Source organism: Lepisosteus oculatus, chromosome 9 (assembly GCF_040954835.1).
Source record: "Lepisosteus oculatus isolate fLepOcu1 chromosome 9, fLepOcu1.hap2, whole genome shotgun sequence".
NCBI classification, from domain to species: Eukaryota; Metazoa; Chordata; class Actinopteri; order Semionotiformes; family Lepisosteidae; genus Lepisosteus; species Lepisosteus oculatus.
Window position 1 is genome coordinate 8649441 of NC_090704.1, and position 22355 is coordinate 8671795.

General features: G+C 38.4%; 1 protein-coding gene across 1 annotated transcript in view; it reads left to right on the forward strand.

Annotated features, from left to right (window-relative positions):
• Positions 1-22355, forward strand: part of atf6 (activating transcription factor 6) — a 54852-nt gene that overhangs the window by 1321 nt on the left and 31176 nt on the right. The window contains exons 3-10 of the mRNA XM_015355089.2: positions 390-456; positions 947-1044; positions 2021-2144; positions 2962-3159; positions 7265-7479; positions 16137-16322; positions 16927-17018; positions 19492-19632. Of these exons, the coding sequence (XP_015210575.2) occupies positions 390-456; positions 947-1044; positions 2021-2144; positions 2962-3159; positions 7265-7479; positions 16137-16322; positions 16927-17018; positions 19492-19632 (1121 nt within the window). The remainder of the gene's footprint in view (positions 1-389; positions 457-946; positions 1045-2020; positions 2145-2961; positions 3160-7264; positions 7480-16136; positions 16323-16926; positions 17019-19491; positions 19633-22355) is intronic.

Here is a 22355-nt window from a genome sequence, read left to right on the forward strand (position 1 = left end):
AGCAAGTGTGGGCAGACTCCTCTGACCTGCCCATCTTTGAACTGCTTGCTTCTAACGGGCAACACAAACCCATACCAGATGCTTAGTGCCAACTTGAGGACAGGTGTGGTGTGTCCCTCGTCCTCATTGACTACAAGGCATCCCTCAGTGGCTGGCAGGCAGCAGGGGTCTCTGTGTTTGCTGAGAGCTGAGAGAGTCCTAGCCGACTATGCCTGCCCTACCCTCACCTGTAGAATTCCAGTCACAGTGGGCTAGTGCCATGATGATGGCCCTTGATCGTAGAGCTCGCCCCGCGCCTCACAGAAGAGAGGCCTTGCAAGAATCTTTTCATGTTACGTGAGCATGCCGTTCTCGTAAAAATATCCATCTTTATTTTTCCCGTTTCTCAGACCGGCGAGGTGGCAGATCTCGACTTTGACATTGATCTGACGCCCTGGCACTCGGACAGCTGCACAGGTAACTCAGCTACAGAATGTGATCACTGGGGAGCGAGGCAGTTCAACCTGACCCTGGGCTAAGAGAAATATAAGTGCACCAGTGCAGACACTGTGAGAGTCCTCCTAATCTGTTTTCCTGATTCTTTAAAAATGGCTGGTTTCTATGTCAAAATGACTTGTAATGAATGGGCTCATATTCGTGTTCTAGGGTGTATAAATTCAACTAGCACAGAATTAACTGCATTTTGTTGGAATTAGACTAAGCAGTGCAAATCAGTTAAACTAGGCCCGCTTCAACCATTGTGCTGAAGTATCCTGGTAAAGGATAAAGCTCCGAAATGTTCAGTCACTCCGTGCAACTGTATGACTGCTAGTGTTCCAGCGTAGGGTCATTAGAAAAGATCTTTTCAGTCACCTGCTGTAAAGCCTTTTCCCTTCCTGAAAATTCTGTGTTTATAATGATATGAACACAATAGCAGTTAATTTCATGTATGGTATTTTTTTTGTAGATGGAGATACAACTGCGGGGCCTTTTTCGCCAAGCCTTACGCTCAGTTCAGTTTCCTCTCCTTGCTCGGTGGCGTCCCCTTCCTCCTATTGTGTTCCTGTAAGTCGGCCTTCTGCTTTCCCTCTCAGAAACACTGCACTGTAAAAATACGCCTGGCCTGTTTTGTTTTTCCTTTTTTATTTAATTCACAAAACATCCACTCCGGCAGTGGACATTGAGTCAACAGAAAACATACAAAAACATACTTTGCAGCTCGCAGAGTAACAACAGAATCAGCTAGAATCGATGAGCTATGCGACGAGATAAAGGCAAAAGAAATGTCTGACCTGTTTTGGAGTTATATCAGGAAACATCGCAGATGGATTCTTTCCAGGGATTGCTTTTCCATGCCAGCTGCTTCTGTGTGCTTTAAGCAGCTGGAAAGGAGAGAAAAAAAACTGCCGCAATGCCCCAGTGGATTCCAGTAATGATTAAAATCCTGTTTGTACGGTAAATTGATGTCTTAATTTTCTATCGGCTCAGCTCCATACTAATTATGCGGCCACCTTCTCAAATTACCCGCTCGTTATAAAGAACGGTTTTATTAGCATTACATTTGGCAGACAGTTTTTATTTTGTGCCACCGACCTGAACTGGCCTGTGGACCTCTTAATAAAGAGGTTGCTTCATTTGCCATCTTTATCTTTCTTCTGTGATCTTCTTGAAACCTAACAATTAATTTACAGTATCGTCCCATTGTAGTGTGTAATAATAGATTTTATTCATCCATTCATTTTCTAACCACTTCTTTTAAGTCAGGATGCTGGCAAGCAGTGGGCACAAGGCAGGGTACATCCTGTACGAGATGCCAGTCCATTACAGGGCAGACAGACACCAACGCAGACAGTGTAATAATCTAGTAATACGTTCATTTTTTTATGAGGCAAAGCTCTTGATGTGTGTGGCAGACAACACCAACAAAGCAAAGGATGGCTTTAGCCTTTGTATTGTGCCTTTTATTTCCTTTCAAGCCGGCCAATTTTGTTTTGAAAGCACCCACGCATACTAATCTTCCTCCTGCAATTTTTTCTTTTAGGAGGAGTTAGATCTCTCTCCACAGTCCCAGGCTTCGCCTGTGTCTGTCTGCTCCGACGCCAGCAGCACTTATGATGTTGTGGAAGAAAAGAAGCCGCAGAAGAGGGCAGGCCAGAGCTCCAGAGGTATCTCCTGCTGTGACAAAATTAAGACGGTTGTTGTGAGGAACCCAAAACGATGTTAAAGGGGAACTGCAGTCGCAATTTCTCAGACAAGTTATTCAGTCGAGATAACAAATGAATAGATAACAAATGATCACAAAATTTGACCCATTCAGAAGTAAGCACAAAATCATTGTGGACTTTGTGAAATACTGTGTGGTCGCCATGTTGACACAAACCGCTGGTCTCTCGCCATAGGCGAGGGTGACAGTTTGTGAGAATTATGATGTGAAGTGGCCCATCCTGCTCACTAGTCACTGTAATGACTAATGTAATGCAATGTATGAGCGAATAAGTACAGGTTCTGCAGCAGAATGCAGATTTAAAAAGAAAGTTGTATTTGTCAGCAAAACCGTCTGGAAGTAGAGAGCAATACTTCTGTTCAATTAAAAGAGATGTATTCACAAATCTGCTTGTTTACCTACATTTGCCTCACCGGATGTTTGGTTGCCTCCTTCTGAATCACAGAATATGGTGCTGAGCACACCTGGAAAGTGTATTGATTTTGTGGTGTTAGTGTGTACATTTGACTTTCATTGGGGTTTGAAATACACTCATTAATGCCGATTCTTTCTAACCCCACAATATGAAAATAGCATTCTCCTTTAAAACTGGTGTACCACGTTTTACTTCTGCCAGAGTATGGGATGGTTAATTATTATTTTTTGGTCTGACATTTGTAGATCACCTTGGGTTAAAAATAAATGTCTATTGTTTTCTGATTGATGTACCTGTTTGTTGGGTACACAAAACAGTTATAATTTTTGGTTTGCCTTTGCAGGAAAATCATGTGCTCCAAAACGTCCCATTCAACTCACCCCCAAAGTGTCCATTCAGCCCAAGCCGGTTATCACAACAGTTCCAATTGCCCACTCCACTGCTCCTCTTACAGCCAAAACCATAATAATTCAGCCTCTTCAGACCTTGCTCTCCGTGTCCAAACCACCACCTGTGAGCATCCAGCCTGCACCCCCTGGTGGTAAGAATTGCAATTACTGGCATTTTATTAGCTGTGTTCAAATTTGTGTTCTGGATCTCAAACTTAACACTGAATACTAACCCTTACCCTTACAGTTTGCTAAGTCTACCCCTAAAGCCAGTGTCTAAACCCTTGTGTTTCTGAAAGCACAGTACATTTGTTTAAACTATCCCATTCTTTAATCTTTTGTAGAGCCAGATCAAGAGGGCATCTCCCATGTATGATTAGGGTTGGGTCTCAAGGCTTTGTAATGTTAAACATTTTAAGAGTAATTATATCACACACAAAAAAATCCACCAAGGGGAAGGACGTTTATTATGTATCATTTAACATTAATGGTGTCTGATGATTATGTTTGTCATTTTGTTTTTAAATGTATAAAGCCTTCTTTCCTCTGTGTGGAATATTCCCTTGTTTTGATGAGATTATAGCATGGCTTTTAAGATTGAATTTATTTTTTAAATATGAAACGTAATGTCAGGGCACAGTCATTGGTACTGCCGCTTCGCAGTGCACGGACCTGGGTTCGATTCCAGACCTAGGGTGCTATCTCCATGAAGTTTGTTTCTTTGCCCCCTGTTTGTGTGGTTTCTGTCCAGCTGCCCTGTTGTCTTCCTGTGGCCCAAAAACATACTGGTAGGTTAATTGGCTTCTGGGAAAACTGACATCCTTCTTGTCCAGGATGTTTCCTGCCATGTGCCTGTTGGTTGCTAGGAGACACACCGGGACCTCACAGACTCCGAATTGGAAGAAGCAGTTAGACGATGGATGGCTGTAACATCATTTACCTGTTCGTGTTTCACTCCAGATAAACTACAGCTAAGGAGACAGTTGGATGAGTGCAGTACTATAGTACTGACATATTAAACTGCAGTTGTAGAGAATATCCAGCAGATGTCACTACTTATATATAATTTTTGTATTTATTATACAAAGCAGTCACTAGTGATATTTTTGTATTTATTGCAATCCATATTTTATTTCTGAAAAGTCTCAAATATGTATTCTCTTATCTCTCAGACACACTGAAAGGAATTTTATTTTTTCCCATCGTTCATTATTCCCCTTGTTCCAACCAAACACACAAGTTGATAGGCCAACATAAATCATTTGATAAGTATCCATTTCTGAAATTCCTCGAGCTTATAATTTTGTCTCCAATGAATGATTTTGCTCTTGTGTGTCTAAATATCCTTCGGGCCTCCTGTGAAAGCCAGCAGGGCTTGGCTCTGTTAGGGAATGTCGTTGTGGAAACTTATTTTGACGGTATTCTTGTGTCCAGGATAGCAGCCTATCTAAACAACAAATACTCCTTAGTCACGGTTAATATTAATCTCAGTCGTTATAACCTGTGTTATGAATGACTTTGGCATAGCTCATTTGTTAAAGATTGTGGCGCCCTGAGAAAGCATTTGCATGTAATCCAGTTCTATATCCACAGTTGTGGCCCTCAAGGAATACTGGTGTTAGTGAAATAGCTCTTGAATTTTCCTAATGTTTTTCCTAATGTGATTCTGATTCATTTAGGAATACAGGTCCCAGCTCAGCCTGCTGGTTAGTTATAGCGAAACCCTTGACAGATCAGTGAAATAAATAATACAGATTTAGTGGGAGTGTTGTGTTTTTCCATAGCCATCACTTTTTTGTCCAAGTGCTAGCATGAATGAACACAAAAATCCAAGTTTTGTTTTGTGGTCTGCTGCAATTGTCCTTGGGCGAATAGAACTTGGGGAATTCCTGTCTTGGAATTTGTTCCCACCCTTAGCCTAAACCCCAGGAACAACGGAACAGTATTTTTTAAGGTTTTGGCCAAGTGCTGTCTGCCTTTTGTCTGCTTCACAAAGTGCAGACTTTTTCCTTCTGCATTCTACCAAGTAGTTTCTTGCTTAAAGAAGAATGACCTGTATCAGAGCTGACACACACTGATCACCCTTTCAGTTGAATTTCATGCAGCATAGGAACTGATATTACCCTTACTATAGTCTACAGATTAATGAGAGGACTCTTTAAACAGAATTGTTATTATTTAAAATAATTTTATTTTGTTATGCCTAATTATCACTAATTCATAAACATGCATGTGACAAGACAAAAACTTATATTATTGGGTCTGGGCTCAGCTGTTACCAATTTATGCTCCCTGCATAAAAATGGGTTTGGGGGCTTGCAAAATACAGCTTGTTTCTTAAAACTGCATTGACATATAGGATCTGGTAGGTTGGTTGTAGTCTTGTGAATTCCTCACAGCAATTACTGCCTGAGGTTTTTCCCAAGCTCGTATATTCCATGCTGTGTCATTCTGCTCCTAAGAGGGTGGGAAAGGTGATTGCTGTCTGTGACTGGGAATGGTGTAGGGAATAGCTATAATATACAAACCCATTTCCTATAGCCCAGCCAGGACAAGGGCTCTCCCTGCACTGAGAGCTGGAAGGTTTCCTCTAAATTAGAAAGAATAAATCAGATTAATGACTTGTAATTTACTGTACAATGGGAAAGTAAACATTCAGGATTATGTCATTAAAACAATATCGAAGCACTATATGGTACAGACCTAATTTTCAACATTAATGACCATAATCCATTACTTTGTTTATGAAGAATATAGATAGACCCCAGTGGGTGGCAGTGAGTACTAATTGATTTTTTTTTTTACAAACGAACTGTGACCCTCAAATTAAGAATGATCATCTTGTCAGTCTGGTCAGAGACCCAAAACACCAACAGTCGGAAGTACGTTTGGTGAGACGGACAGATTTTAAATAAAGTTTGGAACTTATTTTTCACACCTTAGTGATAATTTCGCTTAATGTGGTATTGTTTTACTCATTACAGAGTGCGTATACTGTTTTCTTATAAGGATAGTTTTGATATGGAGGGGGGAAAAGTGTTTTTATAGGTGACTTTTTGGTTTCTCACAAGTATTACAACAAAAGTAAAACGGGAAATCTAGTAACTTTTTCATAGGTCTGTGCACATTGCTAGCTTTCTCCTCTTTCATAAGACGGGAATCTTACCTTTTAGCACAACAAGCGCTTGCATTGCATTTTAACAAAGCCAGCTTCACTCTGCTCCATCTGGGAAATGACATACCACTGATATCGCCATGGAGACCCCTGTTTCCAGCATGGAAGCTTTCAGTGCTTTTTTTATTACAGCCATGCTTTTAATTCATTCAAACAGTTGCTGGTGACGACAGTTTGATAACACTGGATGGGGAAGTAATTGCTCTGTTTCTTATTTAAATCGCTTTTAATAAAGTAAGATTGACGTCCCCTGAAAATCACAGTGATAATGGAGATTTCTAAAATGTCAGCAGCTCCCTTCTGTTCGTGTGACTGAGTTGATAGTTCAAATGAGACCTGCTGCCTGTATCTTGGACCCCAAACCTACATGCCTACATAATGCTAGATTCTCTGCTGCTTCCCCATTTGCTGCTAACATCATTAGTGATCCCCTGTAGTCCAGTGCTGGTATTTCTAATTGACCGTTTATTGCACCAATTCTGGAAGAGGTGATGGCAGATTAATTGTAGTCTCGTCTTGCACCTAATGAACTCTTGAAACCCCTTCAGTGTTGGAACCTCGATGATTTTTTTTAAAAGTAGTTTTAGCCTTCTATATTTATCTTTCGATACAAATACGGCATGCTGCTGAATTGCAAGGACCTTTATCTGGGGATCACTAGGACTTCCCAACTGAAATCTAGATCTGTTACTTTATCACGACAAGGTTGAACTACTTTACCGAGATTTATCTCCTGAAATACTAAATAGGCTTAATCTTTTACAGAATTCTGTGTCTTTTAACCCCCTTAATCTGTTAAATAGCTGTTTGTAATCCATATAATAGCTGTTAGCTATTGTATAATTTGCAGTTTACTCATGATTTTAAGTTAAGTTTCTGTCTTTTTTTTTTACCTCGTTGATATGGTGCCCTTCTTTGATTGTCGCAGTTGAATATGTTGGCTTTATTGAGTAAAAACTAAGAAAATATTCCTCACGTATACAGTATGTGCTTTAAGTTGGCAAGTATTACTATATAGGGAGCGCTCATTTAAAGCTGTGAAGTATGCTGCTGTTGGCTAAGTGTCTTGCTTTTGTTGCCAGGACGACCTGTGATGCTGAGCCAGCCGACCCGACTGGTGCAGCTGCAGAGTCCACAGATTGTTCCACCACAACCCGTGCTGGCCATGCCTAACGGGCTCATCACCATACCCGCTCTCCCCCAGGACAAATTCGCGCCCAATGGAAATGGCTCATTTCCTGCAGCCACTCCGCCTGTCTTGACTGTACCCATTCAGAGCACCTCTGCCCTGGGAGATGTAAGTCTTAGCACGATACTTGTACTTAAACCTGAGGCTTTTTAATGATGCCTGTACTTAAAAATACAGAAAAAATAAAATAAAAAAGACTTTGAATGGTTTTGAAAAATTAAAAACATTGGAGGGATTGTGAATCAAAAGAGGCCATTTGGCCTAGCTAGCTCATTTATTTTCTAGTAGCTTTTGAACTTTTCATTTATGCCTTTGCAGAAGTCAGCGTATACGCTTCAACAATATTACAGTGTAGCTTGTTCCAGGCCGCCACACCCTTTTTGGTTAAAAGTGTCTCCCGTTCTCAATTTTAAATGCATTCTCCTGTCCTTTTTGTTGTCTGTTGGTTCATGGTACGCTGTTGGTTCTGAAGATACCCTTTGAGTAGATTTCCTCATTGTCTTTGAGGACTTTAAATACTTGATTTAGGTCCCCTTTCTAATTGTCTTTGATTAAAACTACAAAAGATTAAATACTTTTAGCCTGCCAGTATGTGACATTCCTTTAAACCCAGGAATGCATCTGGTCGCTGTTCTCTGGATGGATTCCAGAGCAGCAATTCTTTACCATTTCAAATGAAGTCTAACTAATGCACTGCACACATTTTAAAGGCAACCTCCCTTGATTTAAATAAGTGCTGGGATATATGATCGAATTTTATCTTTTGAGTACAAGATTTTCAGTGGATGTCTGGAATTAAAACAAATTAATAGACAAAGTTATCCTGAAAAGATAGAATTAACCTTATTCTGTAAAGAAACAAAAAGTTTCCGAAGTCTTATCAAAATGTCCTTTTGAGAGCAAGCATATGAAGAAGAGTCACACTGTTTGAAGTTTGAAGTATTTTTTTGCTCCAGACTGAAGACATCCAAGCTCTTTGGTGTACTCATCTGGAACTGGTTTAAGTTGTAAAAATTCATAAAGAAAGTCTGTGTTGAGAAATGAGTATAAGAGCAACATAGATTCAGGGTAGAAACAGGCCTAAGACAATAAATTAAAATAAAAAGGTTAAGTTCCAAGATCTATTTTATGTTTCGGTAAGTGTGATTCAGTCAGATACATTGAATCGATCAATTTGCAACGGACAGAGATGGAATATACCATATGTTATAGATCTGTTGATGTTGCATACCAAAATTTATACCACATAATTTTAAGCAGGCTTTAAAATACAAATGTTTTATTTTTTAAATAGTTATGTAATGAAAAAGATTACACAATTGACTTTGTGCCTAGAAGTATGTGCTCAATAAACTTTGCTTGATAGGAAACAGTTCTATCCCCTGCAGATATCCTCTGAGTGAAATAATGGCAGGACTTCCCTAAGCCTGTGAGGAATGTTTTAGTTGCCATCTCTACTGTTCGATCAAAACATTCTCCCATCATATTTTCCACGATTAACATTATGGAAGTCAATGAGTTCCTTAGTAGGGTGAAATGGTGAAATGTCTGGCTGCATAAATGTGCTGTTGCTTATGTAATTGAGTTATTTTCCTGTTTAGAGATTGTTTTTTTTGACAATCGCCACATTTTGACAATTATGTTCTTTACATAAAACTGGTTCCTGCTTGAAACCTGCCCATAAAATGTATTATGGTGATGAAACTTGATAAGGAAATGGATAGTTTGCTACAACCTGTCAGCAAACTCTGAGTACAGAGTTTATTTCAATTTGCTTTATTTGTGTTGTACACTAACAGTGTTTGACTTGAGTAATCCACACCATGTTTCATGGCATGTTGCTAGGTGAAGCATTTAGGAACCCTTATCAGACCTGCAGAGGTGTTGTGATATTAACCTAAGCACTTAATTCCACACCTGCACAAAAAAAGAAGTAATTTGTTGTACTGGAATTCACAAACTGAAAGGATGTTAAGGAGGTGTATTAACATTATAAAAGGGGCTATTCCTATTATCTGCTGGCCCGTTGTGTTTCTTGTTATGTTTTAAAATCTGAGTTTTGTCTAGTTTTATGCATCGATTTTTTTTTTTTTTTGCCCATGCTCATGCATAGCTTTCTAAAAAGACTACAACCTGCGCAGCGGACATATTTTGTTTTCCATTTCAGTTTCCTTTGTTCAGTTTTGACAAGTTTATCCGGGCAGTGAGAAGGATTATATAAGATGCTCCGATTTCCACCGCCTACAGACATCCTGTCTAGGTTTGGGTGGCTGTTCTGGACTGTCCCTTTCTCTGTAGCCTTGTGATGGACTGGTGTCCTGTTCAGGGTGAGAGTAATGTCCACATGACACTGCATGGTTCTGGGACTGACTGTTGATGCAGTCCTCACAAGAATTAGTGTCTTCCTGACACTCTGTGGATATTTGGCACTGCATGCACATTGTAAAAAACAAAATCCTTCTAAATGCGGAACACCATGTAGCATGCTGTCACAAAATGCTGTTAATCCAACCTTTTATGCTTGTAAAAAGTAGTGGTTTAAGCAACATTTTTTAACCTCTCATCAGTACGATTTTGGAGGGGCATTTGAGTTGACGTGGAAATTGTAAGATATTGGTAGCCATGGCCGTTAAAGAGAAAAAAAGAGTTAGAGAGGGATTGGGTGCAGTTTCTGCACAGCGCTCCTCCACGGAGCTCATTCCAACGGTGTGATGCAAGGACAGCTGCAGAGACTTGCTTTAATCTTGCTGGGAACTTTTCTTTGCAGGCCTGTTCCATTATTTGGAATAATAACAACAGTGTAATTACACGGAAAAAAATATATAGTTGTGCTGGAGATGATGAGGGGGTATTTAAATGCCAACTTATTTTTCTAAGTGCACAGTTGTAGACGGAATAACTGTTTGCCTGTGGTTTCTGTGTGAAGTTCCCAGATCTGCTGGGCTAATACAATCCTCCTAGGAAGGCGATGCTAAACAAAAAATAGTTTCTTATTGTAGGTGTTTAATGCAAGGTAGTTTTGTACTGAAGTAACAGAAAAATGTCAGTTTACATGTTGAATTTTTGTGAATAACTAAGATGGACTGAGTTAAATTGACCCATGAGCTTATTAAAATAAAAGGGGTTTCTTAAGGATTTCTGTGATGGTTCTTTACCACTGCAGCTCTGTAAGCGGGGTCTTTAAAGTATTTTTGATCCGTCTAGGTAGAGGCACTCCTACCCTCCCTGCTGGTTTCTTAATGTGTCTAATCTGTGAAAGCATTTCGAAATGATAAACCCAGCCAACTCAATTCCGAGTTAAGTGCAAGGGCTCGTGTGTTTTTGTCTCAGGATATTTCCAAGGACTCATGATCCTGTTTGCAGGCCGTGCACAATTTGGAATTTGAGTCACGGCTCTCGTGATTCAGGAGATGTGTTTCTGTCTTTCTGTGGACGATGCTTTATTTGAGTGATCTTTTGTTTTCTCCATTGTTCCATGGATGTAGCCTAAATTACTGTTCTGTTATTATCTCATTACACTGGGAATAAAATAATAGAAGTGCTGAAAAAACAGGATATTTGAGAGGTTTGAGAATACTTTCACAGATATAACGACTGTAATGATATAAGATAGTTTATTATACATACAAAATGTACTGTAGTTTGTCTTCCTTATTTGGTCAAAGGTGCAGGCAATGTGGTATTTTTAGGTGAACTTAAAAAAGTAATGCATCGCAGCAAGTGGTCAGCTAACAGATTGCTTATTTTGTCTATCTTTATACATCTTGTTCTTTTGTCTGTCAGTATTAACCTGTGAAATTCACTTTGTTGTAATTTTCTTATACTGATCTTTGTTCTTATACTCCCACAATTTAATAAATCGATGTGCAAAATCTAGCAAATGGTATCACGTAAAAGCAATGGGTTGATTTGCACAGGTTTGTGATTACCACATAAAAGAACAGAATATTGCCAAGGGCGAGGTTGTGTTTTGGTTAGCGTTGCAAATCTGGATTTTTATTTTGAATTTGAAAAGGCTGTGATACCAAAAACAGTATATGCTGAAGAAGCAAAAGCTTCCAGTCTCTTCTGAGCCTGGCTGATAGATGTCTCATAAAATTTACTGCCAAATTTTCTAGTAGATATAATGAGGAAGTGATAACAGCCACCAGACGAAGATGTTGAATAGACTTTAAACAGCTGTGATTTCCTCAATTACAAAAATTACAGTTTGTTTTCTCAATTTCACAAAGTCTGTAAGATTTGAGTATGTAAAAATGTAACAGGTTCAAATGGTGTTTTCTGAAAGGCACAATTAATATGCTAAATTCTGTAGTGGGAACAATATGGAGGTGAAAGGCTAGTGTTAAAGATACAGAAAAGAGAGAGCATTAACTGAAACAGCAGGATCATTATGAGAAAACTGTAGATAGATGGGCTATGTTTACAGTAAGACCAACCTAAAATTTCCAAATAAGATAGAGCTAATTAAAAGAAGCATTGATTACAATGACATATGCTATCACAATTAAATATTGTACGAGCACAATCATTTTAATGAGGGGGAAAAGATGTGAACCTGCTTTGTCTGGTATGATAATAATCAGTCTGTCCTAATAAGATTTAGAATAAGATAAAATCTTTAGGATGAGATTTAGGATTGCCACTTTTTTTTTTAAACCCACCCCATTCTGAAATGCAGATTATGGGGCTTTTAAGATCCCATCTTGTAGCTACGAACCCAGTGACCGCACACAGGGGAGAGAGAGGAAGTGTAGCAGACTTCACAGGCAACACCGTCTCCTACTGGAGGTTCAGCACTGACTGGAGCTCCCTCCCGCATGCTCTATGCGGGTCACTGGATTCGCTGTGTTTTAGAAGCCTTGCTGACTAGTCCCAACCTACGCTCGGTGGCGTTCAGCCAATGTTGCGTCATCGCTTGGGGAATTCCAGTCACAGTTGGCTAGTAACGTGACCCAAGCTCAACCCTGCTGCTGGAGAGCACATTTACTGGTTGAGCCTCTTAGGACGTCCTCTGTTTAGCAACATGTTACGATCGATGTCAGAATGCTAGCTAGAATGTGCCTCCCAATACTATACGGCTATTGTCTGTTAAGACCTTTACACAATCACAACATTTTCAGAACAGTGAAGGTCTAGTCCTTTTTTTTATTTAAGCTGTGAGACCACAACAGGAGTTAGAGGAGGTAACATGCACCTCATTTAATGGCACCGGGTTCTTTAGATCCGTGCTTTAGCTTGCAGATAGTATCAAAGAAAATCCTGTTGAATATTTGACACATCGCCTGCAGTAGTGTATTCAACACAAGGGTGCATAAACGAAGAGAGCAGTAGGAGCAGGTGGCCAAGGAACTGCTGAATTAGACTGTTTAAACATATAAGATTGGAATAGATCCCAGAAAATTATCAGGTAAAAAGTTGAACAATGCATTAAGGTACATAATTTTTTATACTATAATACAAGATATACCAAGATATTGTAAGATGGCTTTAATATGTTTAGCAATAGTCCAGTCTCCGTGGACTCATTCTATAGATGCATGGTCACACAATGTTCATCATGCTTTGTAGGGTCAGGAGGACAGTGGTTTTATAACGGAGGTGTCCAATCCTGTCAAGGCCCTGGAGGGAGACTGTATGTTTTCTAGGTCTCTATAAAGCACCAGTACTGGTAGAGCTGGGAAAGAAAATACCAGTTTGGTCCTAGTTAAGACAGCAATGCACTGGAAAACTTGGAAACGCATTGGACTTCCAGGACCCAGATTGGACACTTGCGTTTTAAATCTTGCCTGCCGCTATTTCTTCCATTGTTGACACATTTTTTATTGAATATCTAAAATAGGCTTATACTAAGTCTCCTTTTGTATCTGTATTTTCCCATGCTCTCCAGTTTCAAACATAGAAAATAATGATGATATAGTACTGGTATTATTCACACAAATCACCATTTTTGTTTACCCTTTCAGCCCAGACTTGCACAATCGGACAAGCCATTTCTTTCACTGCTTACAGTTACAAAATTCTGCTGACTCCTGTTTCAGGGCTCATTCTTTAAAAGGGGCAGAGAATGTTATTATAATAATTGTGCAAGGTACTACTTTTGGGATGTGGGTACAGAACCCAGCCTTAATTTTGTAGCTAAACAGTCGTCTTGTTCCCAGGACCTTACAGTGGCAGTGGTCCCAGACTAAATGGTTTCTTAGGAGACTGATTAAAACGTTGTGGTTGGAATTCAAATAACTTTATAGCAGAAGCTATTAGAATTCTAAAACTCTTATTATAAGGTCTCCCATTTCAAAGCTGGGTAAAGCTAGAGACCAGAGATTGTAACAGTTGATTAAGCATACAAATGGAGATGAGACCCTCACTGCATTTCTTTGTTTCACGGCTTAGAAGCTTTTTTTTCCTTTGGAATGTGCCATTCTGACAAGCCGTCTGGCCATTTTATTCCTTTATTTTATTCCCAAGCTAAGTGTGCTGTACCCTTTTAAACACAAGGCTGAAGTGATGTTTATTTTTACAAAATGCATTATTCAATGGTTGACTTCAACTTTGTCATGTTTTTTGAAAACCCGAGCATATCCTTACAAATAAATCTGTGTAAAATAATCATTTGACACTAACCAGAGCTAAGAATATTGTGCATATAGAAAGGCCTGGAGTGTCTTATTTTTTGCTTTCATCCTTTTCTGAATGGGTATTGCCAACAGATTGTAAAGCAAAGTTCAACTAACACTCCTCACCTGCTCATAAACATGTCAGGAATAATCTGTAAATGACTGAATTGGTCTGCTTTAATTAAATCAGTTAAATGCTTTGTAATCTTTAGATCAATAATAAATAGGGCATTAAAAAAAGAGGTACTTCTGCCTGAGGCTTCAGAGGTGCTTAAAGATTTAAAGCTCCCGATTCTGCTTGTTCCTTCCTTTTCTGAAAGGTAGTTCTTTAGCCCTGAAATATTATCTGCTCTGGAAGATGCATTAGCAATGTTTAATTTGAAAAAAATGGATCTCTATACCATATGAGAGCTCACCGCAACACATTTTTGGTTCTGGAAAAATTTTATTCATATAAAAACTTCTTCAATATACGTCTTTTTGAATACTGAAGCAGGATGAAAACAGTTAAAAAAAAAAGTCTGTCTACATTTTGTTTTTCAGTGTTCAGTACCAAATATCTTTTCAGATTTGTAGACTATGGCTCTTTCAGGAAACACCTTTGGTTCTAGGAAAAGGGCACACTTGCCAGAGAAAAAATACAGTTTTCCTGCTGTGGTGCACATAACAAACCTTCATTAATTTCACCAAGGCCTAAATATATAACTGCATCTCAAATGACAACTGAAACAGACTTATACTATGTTAATGGCCTGAATTAACAGGACCTTAAAGATAAAGTAGGTAAAAGCTCCCATCCTGTTGCGTGAATTATACGATTGTGATATTTTAAGAGTATAAAACAGTATAAAATATGTATAAAACATATTTTAATATGTTGTTCTTTCTGGTCCCAAATAACTTGAGAGCTGCATATGTCTGGAATACCTTTGCAGATTCGTTTTTACTTAAAGTCGTGCATTTTATTACTTGTCACTCTGACATGTTAGATCAGCAGCTTTCCTAAAAATGTCACTTCTGTTTCTAGGTTAGATTTATGATGAAATGCAGGCTTTGGATATTTGGCAGCCTTCAGCTCCATTGTAGCACGTGCAAGGGAAAATAAGTTGTTTTTAACATTGTTTTTTTTTTAATACATTATTTTTAATGGACAGGAAATAATTTGCCAAGCAGACATAAAATAGTCTACCCTTGTACAACCAACCGTGCAGTGAATGGAAAAAAAAAGGTTTTGAATTATTTCATATGAGGTATTTTGACACATGTTGGAGTCATTAATATTGTTTCACATTTGCTGCCCATTCGTGAGCTTATGATTTCCTGTAATTTTTTCCATCTTAGCTTAATGTACTTCAACACCTGTTATGGAGGTGCTGCTACACTGTCCAGTGCTCTAAACTACTAAAAGTTATGCAGCTGGAGAGTGTGGCCATGAAGTGCCAAAGATTGTTCAGGTTCCAGTTCTTCACCTTGAATTCAGTTCACCTCTTCTTTCAGGCCCTGTACAGCAGCGGAGAAATTAAAGACAAGCTGCCTTCAATATGCCTGCCTGTTCCAGTTATTTCTGGAGAAATGTTGTTTTTATTTTTTAAATGTTTCACAGCTCCCATTAAATTGATGGGAAATTCATGTTCATTGTGGCTGAACGAACGTTTATTTTAAATGATTGGTTTTTCCTTCACTCGTTGTGTTTTTATGTAACAATCATATTGAATACAGCCTTGCAGCTCAAAGTATGTGAAGCAAAACTGTCTTTGAAAGACATAGGTTTGCATTGATTAATTTTAAGTATGTTTCTTGAGCTGCGTTAATGGCTGCCTGTTTGTTTTTGAAAGCACTGGGTGAAGGTTGTTGTCCTTGAATCTCAAATTTGCCGAAAGTGTTCAAACCCCTTCAGTGCATGAACAGGGTTAATCAAAATGCGGTGGACAACTTTGACAGTTTATTACAAATTAATTACATGGGTTACTGTGACAAAAAAGCAAAAGAATAAATATCAAAGTTCCTAACAGTTACCTTATTATCCTGTGCCATCTTTGGAGGAATAAACTAAACTTTCGTGAAATAATTGGCATTTATACTTGTCGACAACATTTTGACTGACCCTGTATTTTGAAGAAATGTATATTCTCCCCCTCCCCCCCCCAGACAAGTGTGATGAGGAGGCAACAGAGGATGGTTAAAAACCGGGAGTCGGCCTCCTTGTCTCGGAAGAAGAAGAAGGAGTATTTGCTGACCCTGGAGGCCAGGCTGAAAATGGCGTTGTCCGAGAACGAAAACCTCAAGAACGAGAATGGCTCCCTGAAGAAGCAGCTCGAAGGGCTTCTGACCGAGGTAAGAACGAAAACATTCGCCACAGACCGGCCAATACCGCGCGGGGGCTTTCGACGCAGAAGGCTTGACTTTGGGTCAGCGGCGGTTGCAACTTGGCAATTAATCACTGTTTCAGCTGTGACCTGAAAAACAAAAAGTTTCAGTAGCTCTCAGTGTTGTTTTTTTTTTAAAAAAATTGTTCGACAATTGTTTTTAATCGCGTAACCGCCCAGTGTAGAGCTGGCGATTGTTTTTAGACCTGCCTGTCCTGCAGTGACTCCTGTGCACACTCAGGAGAGAAGGAGCCATTTGTCGCTGGGAACATGCCGTGAACTCCACAGTGTCTGACTGGAGAGGTGCATTGGAGATGTCATGCATCTGTCCTTGACATCACTACAAACGTGCCGGTACCCAGCAAGCCACAGAATTTGTTTGTCCAAGAGCCTTGGCGGACTAATCCCAACCCTAACCTGAGGGCACTCTGACACTTGTGTGTTGCATTAACGGCCGTCATGGTTGCAGATGGCTTAGGCCGGGCACAGACTTAAATAATGTCTGATAATAAACTGATTTACTCCATGCAAGCATCTTGGACTGATGGGTCTAATTGGGGTTTTCTTTGTAGAACAAGATTCTTAAAGTGACAGCACCTAAAAGACGAGCGGTGTGTGTCATGGTGGTCTTGGCGTTTGTTATGCTGAATAGTGGTCCAATAAGGTAAGTATTTACGTTACTATTTTACTATTTTAAAATCATCTGTGTTCAATAAGCAATCTGGCTAAACTTTCCCCCAGCGAAAGAGGAGTAAAATCCAGTTGAAACCTGAAGGATGACAATTTGTAAATCATGCCTTTCAAGTCTATTTAATTAGAAGGGATTACTGAGTGCCTAATGTACCCCAATTAATATGACAGTGTAGGGATATATTCTATTAAAACCCGAGTTGACTTTGACTGTTGAGAAATGTTGGTATTGGTTATTTTAAGGGGGGTTAGACAAAGGAATTATAGGTCAAGAATGCATTTGCTATTCATTATAGAAATGTAATAGCTGTAGGTCAGTAAAAAAGCTAACCTTGTTCTGTTGTAGAGTTTTCAATAGAAAGCATACCAAGATTAAGGAGCTTGTATGGAAAGATTTAAAATAGTTGCTCCTTCAGAAGAGAGCCCATTACTAGAAAATAACTTCAGAATGTGCTCTGCTTCACCTCAGTCAGTTAGTGTTACTTCAGATCATTTACTTGGGCACAGTTTGGGGAAATAGGCATTATTCTAAAGACAGTTTTTGATGGAGCATTGCCATAGTTGCCAGTAATGAGTGGTAATTGTGATTTACGCTAGAATTTTTGGTCATAAAAGATATACCTTTTTTTACATCTTCAGTTTGAATTGAAATGAATGCAGGATGCTAAAAACAAAAGGTGACAGTTAAATATAGCCCTGTTCTAATTAAGTGTTTGCAAATGTCCCTTGCTTTAGCAGCTGTAGCATTATTTCCAGACGAACTGTATAGACTACCTTTCCTTTTTTGCTTTTGGCAAAAAATGATCGCTTACAATAAAACCTAAAAAAAAGTTTTAATGAAGTTTTGGAAAGATGGAGGAGAGCAGTGTGACTGGGAATTTCCATGCTCTCAGTTTTAGAGGAATAAGGAATGTGCAGTCTACTGTTAAGTGCAAAGAGATTTTGTTTTTGTTTTTTAGATAAAAGTTTACTTAAGAAAATGTCATTTTTAACACCGTAATCCATATGGGTATTACTTGATGAAAATAGCTAGCATATATGTAAGAATGTCTTGATTTATAAATTAATTTTTGTAAGAGGAAAACTTATCTTCAGGCCAAATCTGTGGTTTTAAAAAGATTAACTTAATGCTATGCTAACAGAATTAGAAAATGTGAAAGATTGAGTATAAACATTTTGGTTTTTGAAATTATGATCCATGTTATGTTTAATATGCCTCAGTTACAGTTTGGGATAAAATTAATCTTGTCTAATTATCTTTACTTTCATACCAGAGGTTTTTCTGATGCTGCAGACCAGTGCTAATGTATTTCAGAATAAACACTTCAGGCACTTGTGTGCTGATTTCATTTGTTTATGGTTTTCTGTTTCTCTTTCTGTTTCCTAGCCATGTCTAATTTTCCCTTTCCATCTTGATTATTTTTTTTAATTACTGTATACAGTGATGTTAGCTTAAACGTAGTACTTTTTTAATTAATTCATAGACCTTTATATGGGGTCTCATTAATAATTTTCCTAGGTTTTACGGTGGTTGGGTTGAAAAACATCGTGTAGCTATATACATCTATTAATTTAAAGTGAAAAGGCTATAAATTTAAAGTAGAAGAGCATGAAGTGTAATTTTTGGTTTTGCCGTAGATCATTTTTCGAAATTAGCAAGATCAGCAATACATAATTTCTGACCTCACTAATAATGCTAGTTATAACAGTATAATTTGTGTCACTCATTTGTTTTCTGTTTTAAACCAATAAATATTTCAAACTCGCTGTCCTTCTGCAGTTAGGTTCATAGTTTCCCACACACGGAAGCCTATTAGTTATTTAACAACATGTAAATACTGCTCTCCTCTTCACATATTGCAGATCCCTTTAATAAATGTAAACTCATATTAAAAAAAACACTGGATAATTTCTAGATCTTAGCTTTTATTAGTATCAAATAATTTCTGATGGTGTAACCCCAACATTCCCCCCCCAACCCAATGTTGAAAGATTTAAGAATACAGTTTTTGAGCCAATGTTGATCATTTCTCTTAATTTGATTTATTTTATGTAAGAAATACATTTTTAATACACTCTTCATAAAACCATACTGCAATACCAGACAATACTTCAGTGCTGATAAAGTATTCAAATTTAACTATAGATGCAGTTTTACGCCTGATTACTGTAAACCATATTAAAAATGTTATGATTGGCTTAGTAAATTTCATTTCAAATGAAATCTAAAAGGTTTGCATATTTCAATTAACCAAAGAGATGATTCACTTGTGGCTATGAATACAAAACATTACACAGAGGTTCAATAGTTAAATCTTTACATAGTCATTTATAATTAAACCGGGATTCCATTGGCCAATGTTGTGTTGTTTAAAATTTTGTTGCTGGTTATTTTTTTTTTATTGTCCTTATGAATTTCTGCTTTATTTAACTTTTTCTCCCCACAGTTTATTTGATCAAGACTCCAAATCTAAGATTCCCACCGGTGCTGTACACAACAGCAGACATCTGCTTGAGTTCTCCCCAGAAAATGAGAACACCAGAATTGCGGAAACTCCTGAAATTGTCATTCCTCAAACATATGACAGGTAATTATACACCACTGGTCGAAGCAGAAGTCTGTGAAAGTATATGGAAAGTCAGGGGTTATTATTTTTTAGCACTTGGAAAAAAATTGCTAAGAGCTGTTTTTTCAGCAATTCGTTATGATTGGATGGTGTTCAGCAGATCAAACAGCTATATGAAATTATAAAACTTTTGTAACATTTTTCTACAGAGCATTTTCACCAAAATGTTGAAATCTCTAAGAGATCTTCATTTTGTAACCTCTTGCTTTTTCATGATCTTTTGGGTTTACATAATGAACATGTACATAGTTTTAAGCACTATTAGGTCATTAACACAAGCCTTTGGAATACCAGTAAAGGTATTTGTTTGAAGCACGAACTGTATTCATTCTTTCAGTTCAGACATTACCGATTCTGGTCTGGAATGTTATCGATCAAATTCTCGAAACAATTCTGCCAGAATTAACCCGGCGTCACACTACACGACTTTTCCCATTCCCAGGGTTTTCGGTCGTAGCCTTCATGTCCATAATTGTAAGAAAATCACAGCGAGTTGTATCACTCATCTTTCAGCAATTTCCCCTGTGTCCTGTTGGGCTCCTGTGGGCTTGTTGTGTTATCACTGAGTGTCACACTGGCCTTCTAATTGTCTCTAACTCTGAAGCTTTGGGCGCTTTGGGACTTGCGCTGTGAAAAACTGCGAATGGCCTGACAATGCACATTACAGAGGAGAGTGTACCAGACCTCATACCTTCTGTGTGCCAAGACCAGATATGAGAACAGCTTGGAAATTCGGGGGTGATGGGTGAGGGAAAGAAATATAATAAGAGATCAATCTACTTAGCATTACTTCAAAAAGTTAATGAAAATGAGCAGAGTGCTTTTACATTTGTTTTGATTAGCAATGATCTTAAGAATGGCAATAATAGTTAAAATCCTGATAGAAAAAGACCTTAATAAAGCTGTCTTTATTAAGGAAAGTGTTAAACACGGTGTACAGTTTTTTTTTAATTGGTTTAAGTTTGTTTCCCATCTAAAATTAATCCTGTGTTAAACTTAAAGATGCCGTGTGTTTACGAAGCGGATTTCCTTTGCAATTTGTGTCTTTATTTGGTCAACCACTAAATATACTGACTGTAATATAAACTTAATCACTTATCCTCAACCATGGAAAAACAACATTATGAATGATGATTATGTAATAAAGGGAAGGGAAGAACTAGTATTAATAGTCACTGAACTGGGTGAGAAGTTATGTAACCATATCCTAGTTTTTTTTATTGCTTAAGCTAAGTTTCACAATGCTTCTGACTCTCTGTGCTGGCATTTCCCATTAAACATGACTGTTAGTGAAGGCTGTTGCCAGGAAAGGAAGAATTACACGCGAAAGCTGATCAAATGGTCTTAGCTTATATGCAGGCAAATTATCATAGTTTGAAGTCCAGAAACCACTGTGCCCAATCTGTGCAGATTGGCTTCACCACTGATGGCAGGATGCTTAGCAACAGGCTGGAGCAGTGGTTTGTGATGTCTACGGTGGTGTGCAGATTAGATAGCAAAACATACTGTTACAAAGTAATTCTAGCCTGAGAATGAAGGCCATAAGATTATGAAGACAAAAGAGTGCTTGGGTGCTTTTTGCCGCTTTACTTCTGTGTCTTGAACAATCTAAAATATGTCTGAATTGTCTACTATTACCATTAAAATTCTGACCAGGAGCAAAACTCTTTAAAACACTCTGCACAACGGAAATTGACGTGAGACGGTGACATCCATCCACTAAGAGAGATTTGTTTGTTATTGGTTCTACATTTTCTCTTGTTTCACTTCTGTTTCTCCTCACTGCTTCAAGGAATGTGAGAGGTGGTAGCAGTGGTGGTGGTGAGGGGGAGTGCAGGTGGTATCTTCCAAGCTTTAGGGGGAAACAAAGAGTCACGATGGGGCTCTGCACTCCCACCTAGAAGGCAGTGAGTTTGAGAGCCTGCAGGGGACGCTGCGGTTATAACTCTGAGCTTTCCCCAGTTTCACAAATAGATACAGCACTGCCCTAAGTAACCTTCCAATCGACTAGTATCACATCCAGGGATGAACAGCATGCTCTCAGTCTGCTTAATGTTTCAGATAATATAACACCAGCATAAGCCACACGGATTGAGTACAGACTTACCTTTATCTAAGGTATCTAAGCAAAAGCTTATTTTCACATCACTACACTAATCCCTGAATCCTGTCAAGTATTTAACGGTATAAAACTTCAGCTTTACTCCATATTTCCAGTCAGCAATATCCTACAGTACCATCCACTCTCTTAGTCATTAATGAAATACACCTTGTAGCAGTTATATTGAAAAATTGTAGCCAGGTCCTTTTGCCTGGGAAATAAATTGCTGAAAAGAGACAATGTTTCAAAACACACCTGAAGAAGGCACCACAGCCGAAACGTTGTCTTTCTTTTCTTTTCAGCATGGAATAAACCCTTACTTGTTCCTTTACAGCCTATGCATGCTGATGCTTATCTGCTAGAACTTCTTCATAAAGATGGCTGTTTTCAGCTTAATTCTTCTTTTCTGTACAAATAAGAAAACATTTGCTTTCTATTTACTTTTGCTTGTGCTTTGCATTTTATTTGGTAGTTTATAAAGAATTAAGTTTACGTCCCCCTCTAAATTCAATTATTTAGACCTATGCTCCATAAAGTTTGGCTTTTTAATATAGGATTGGATGTTATCTAGTAGATCATGTGT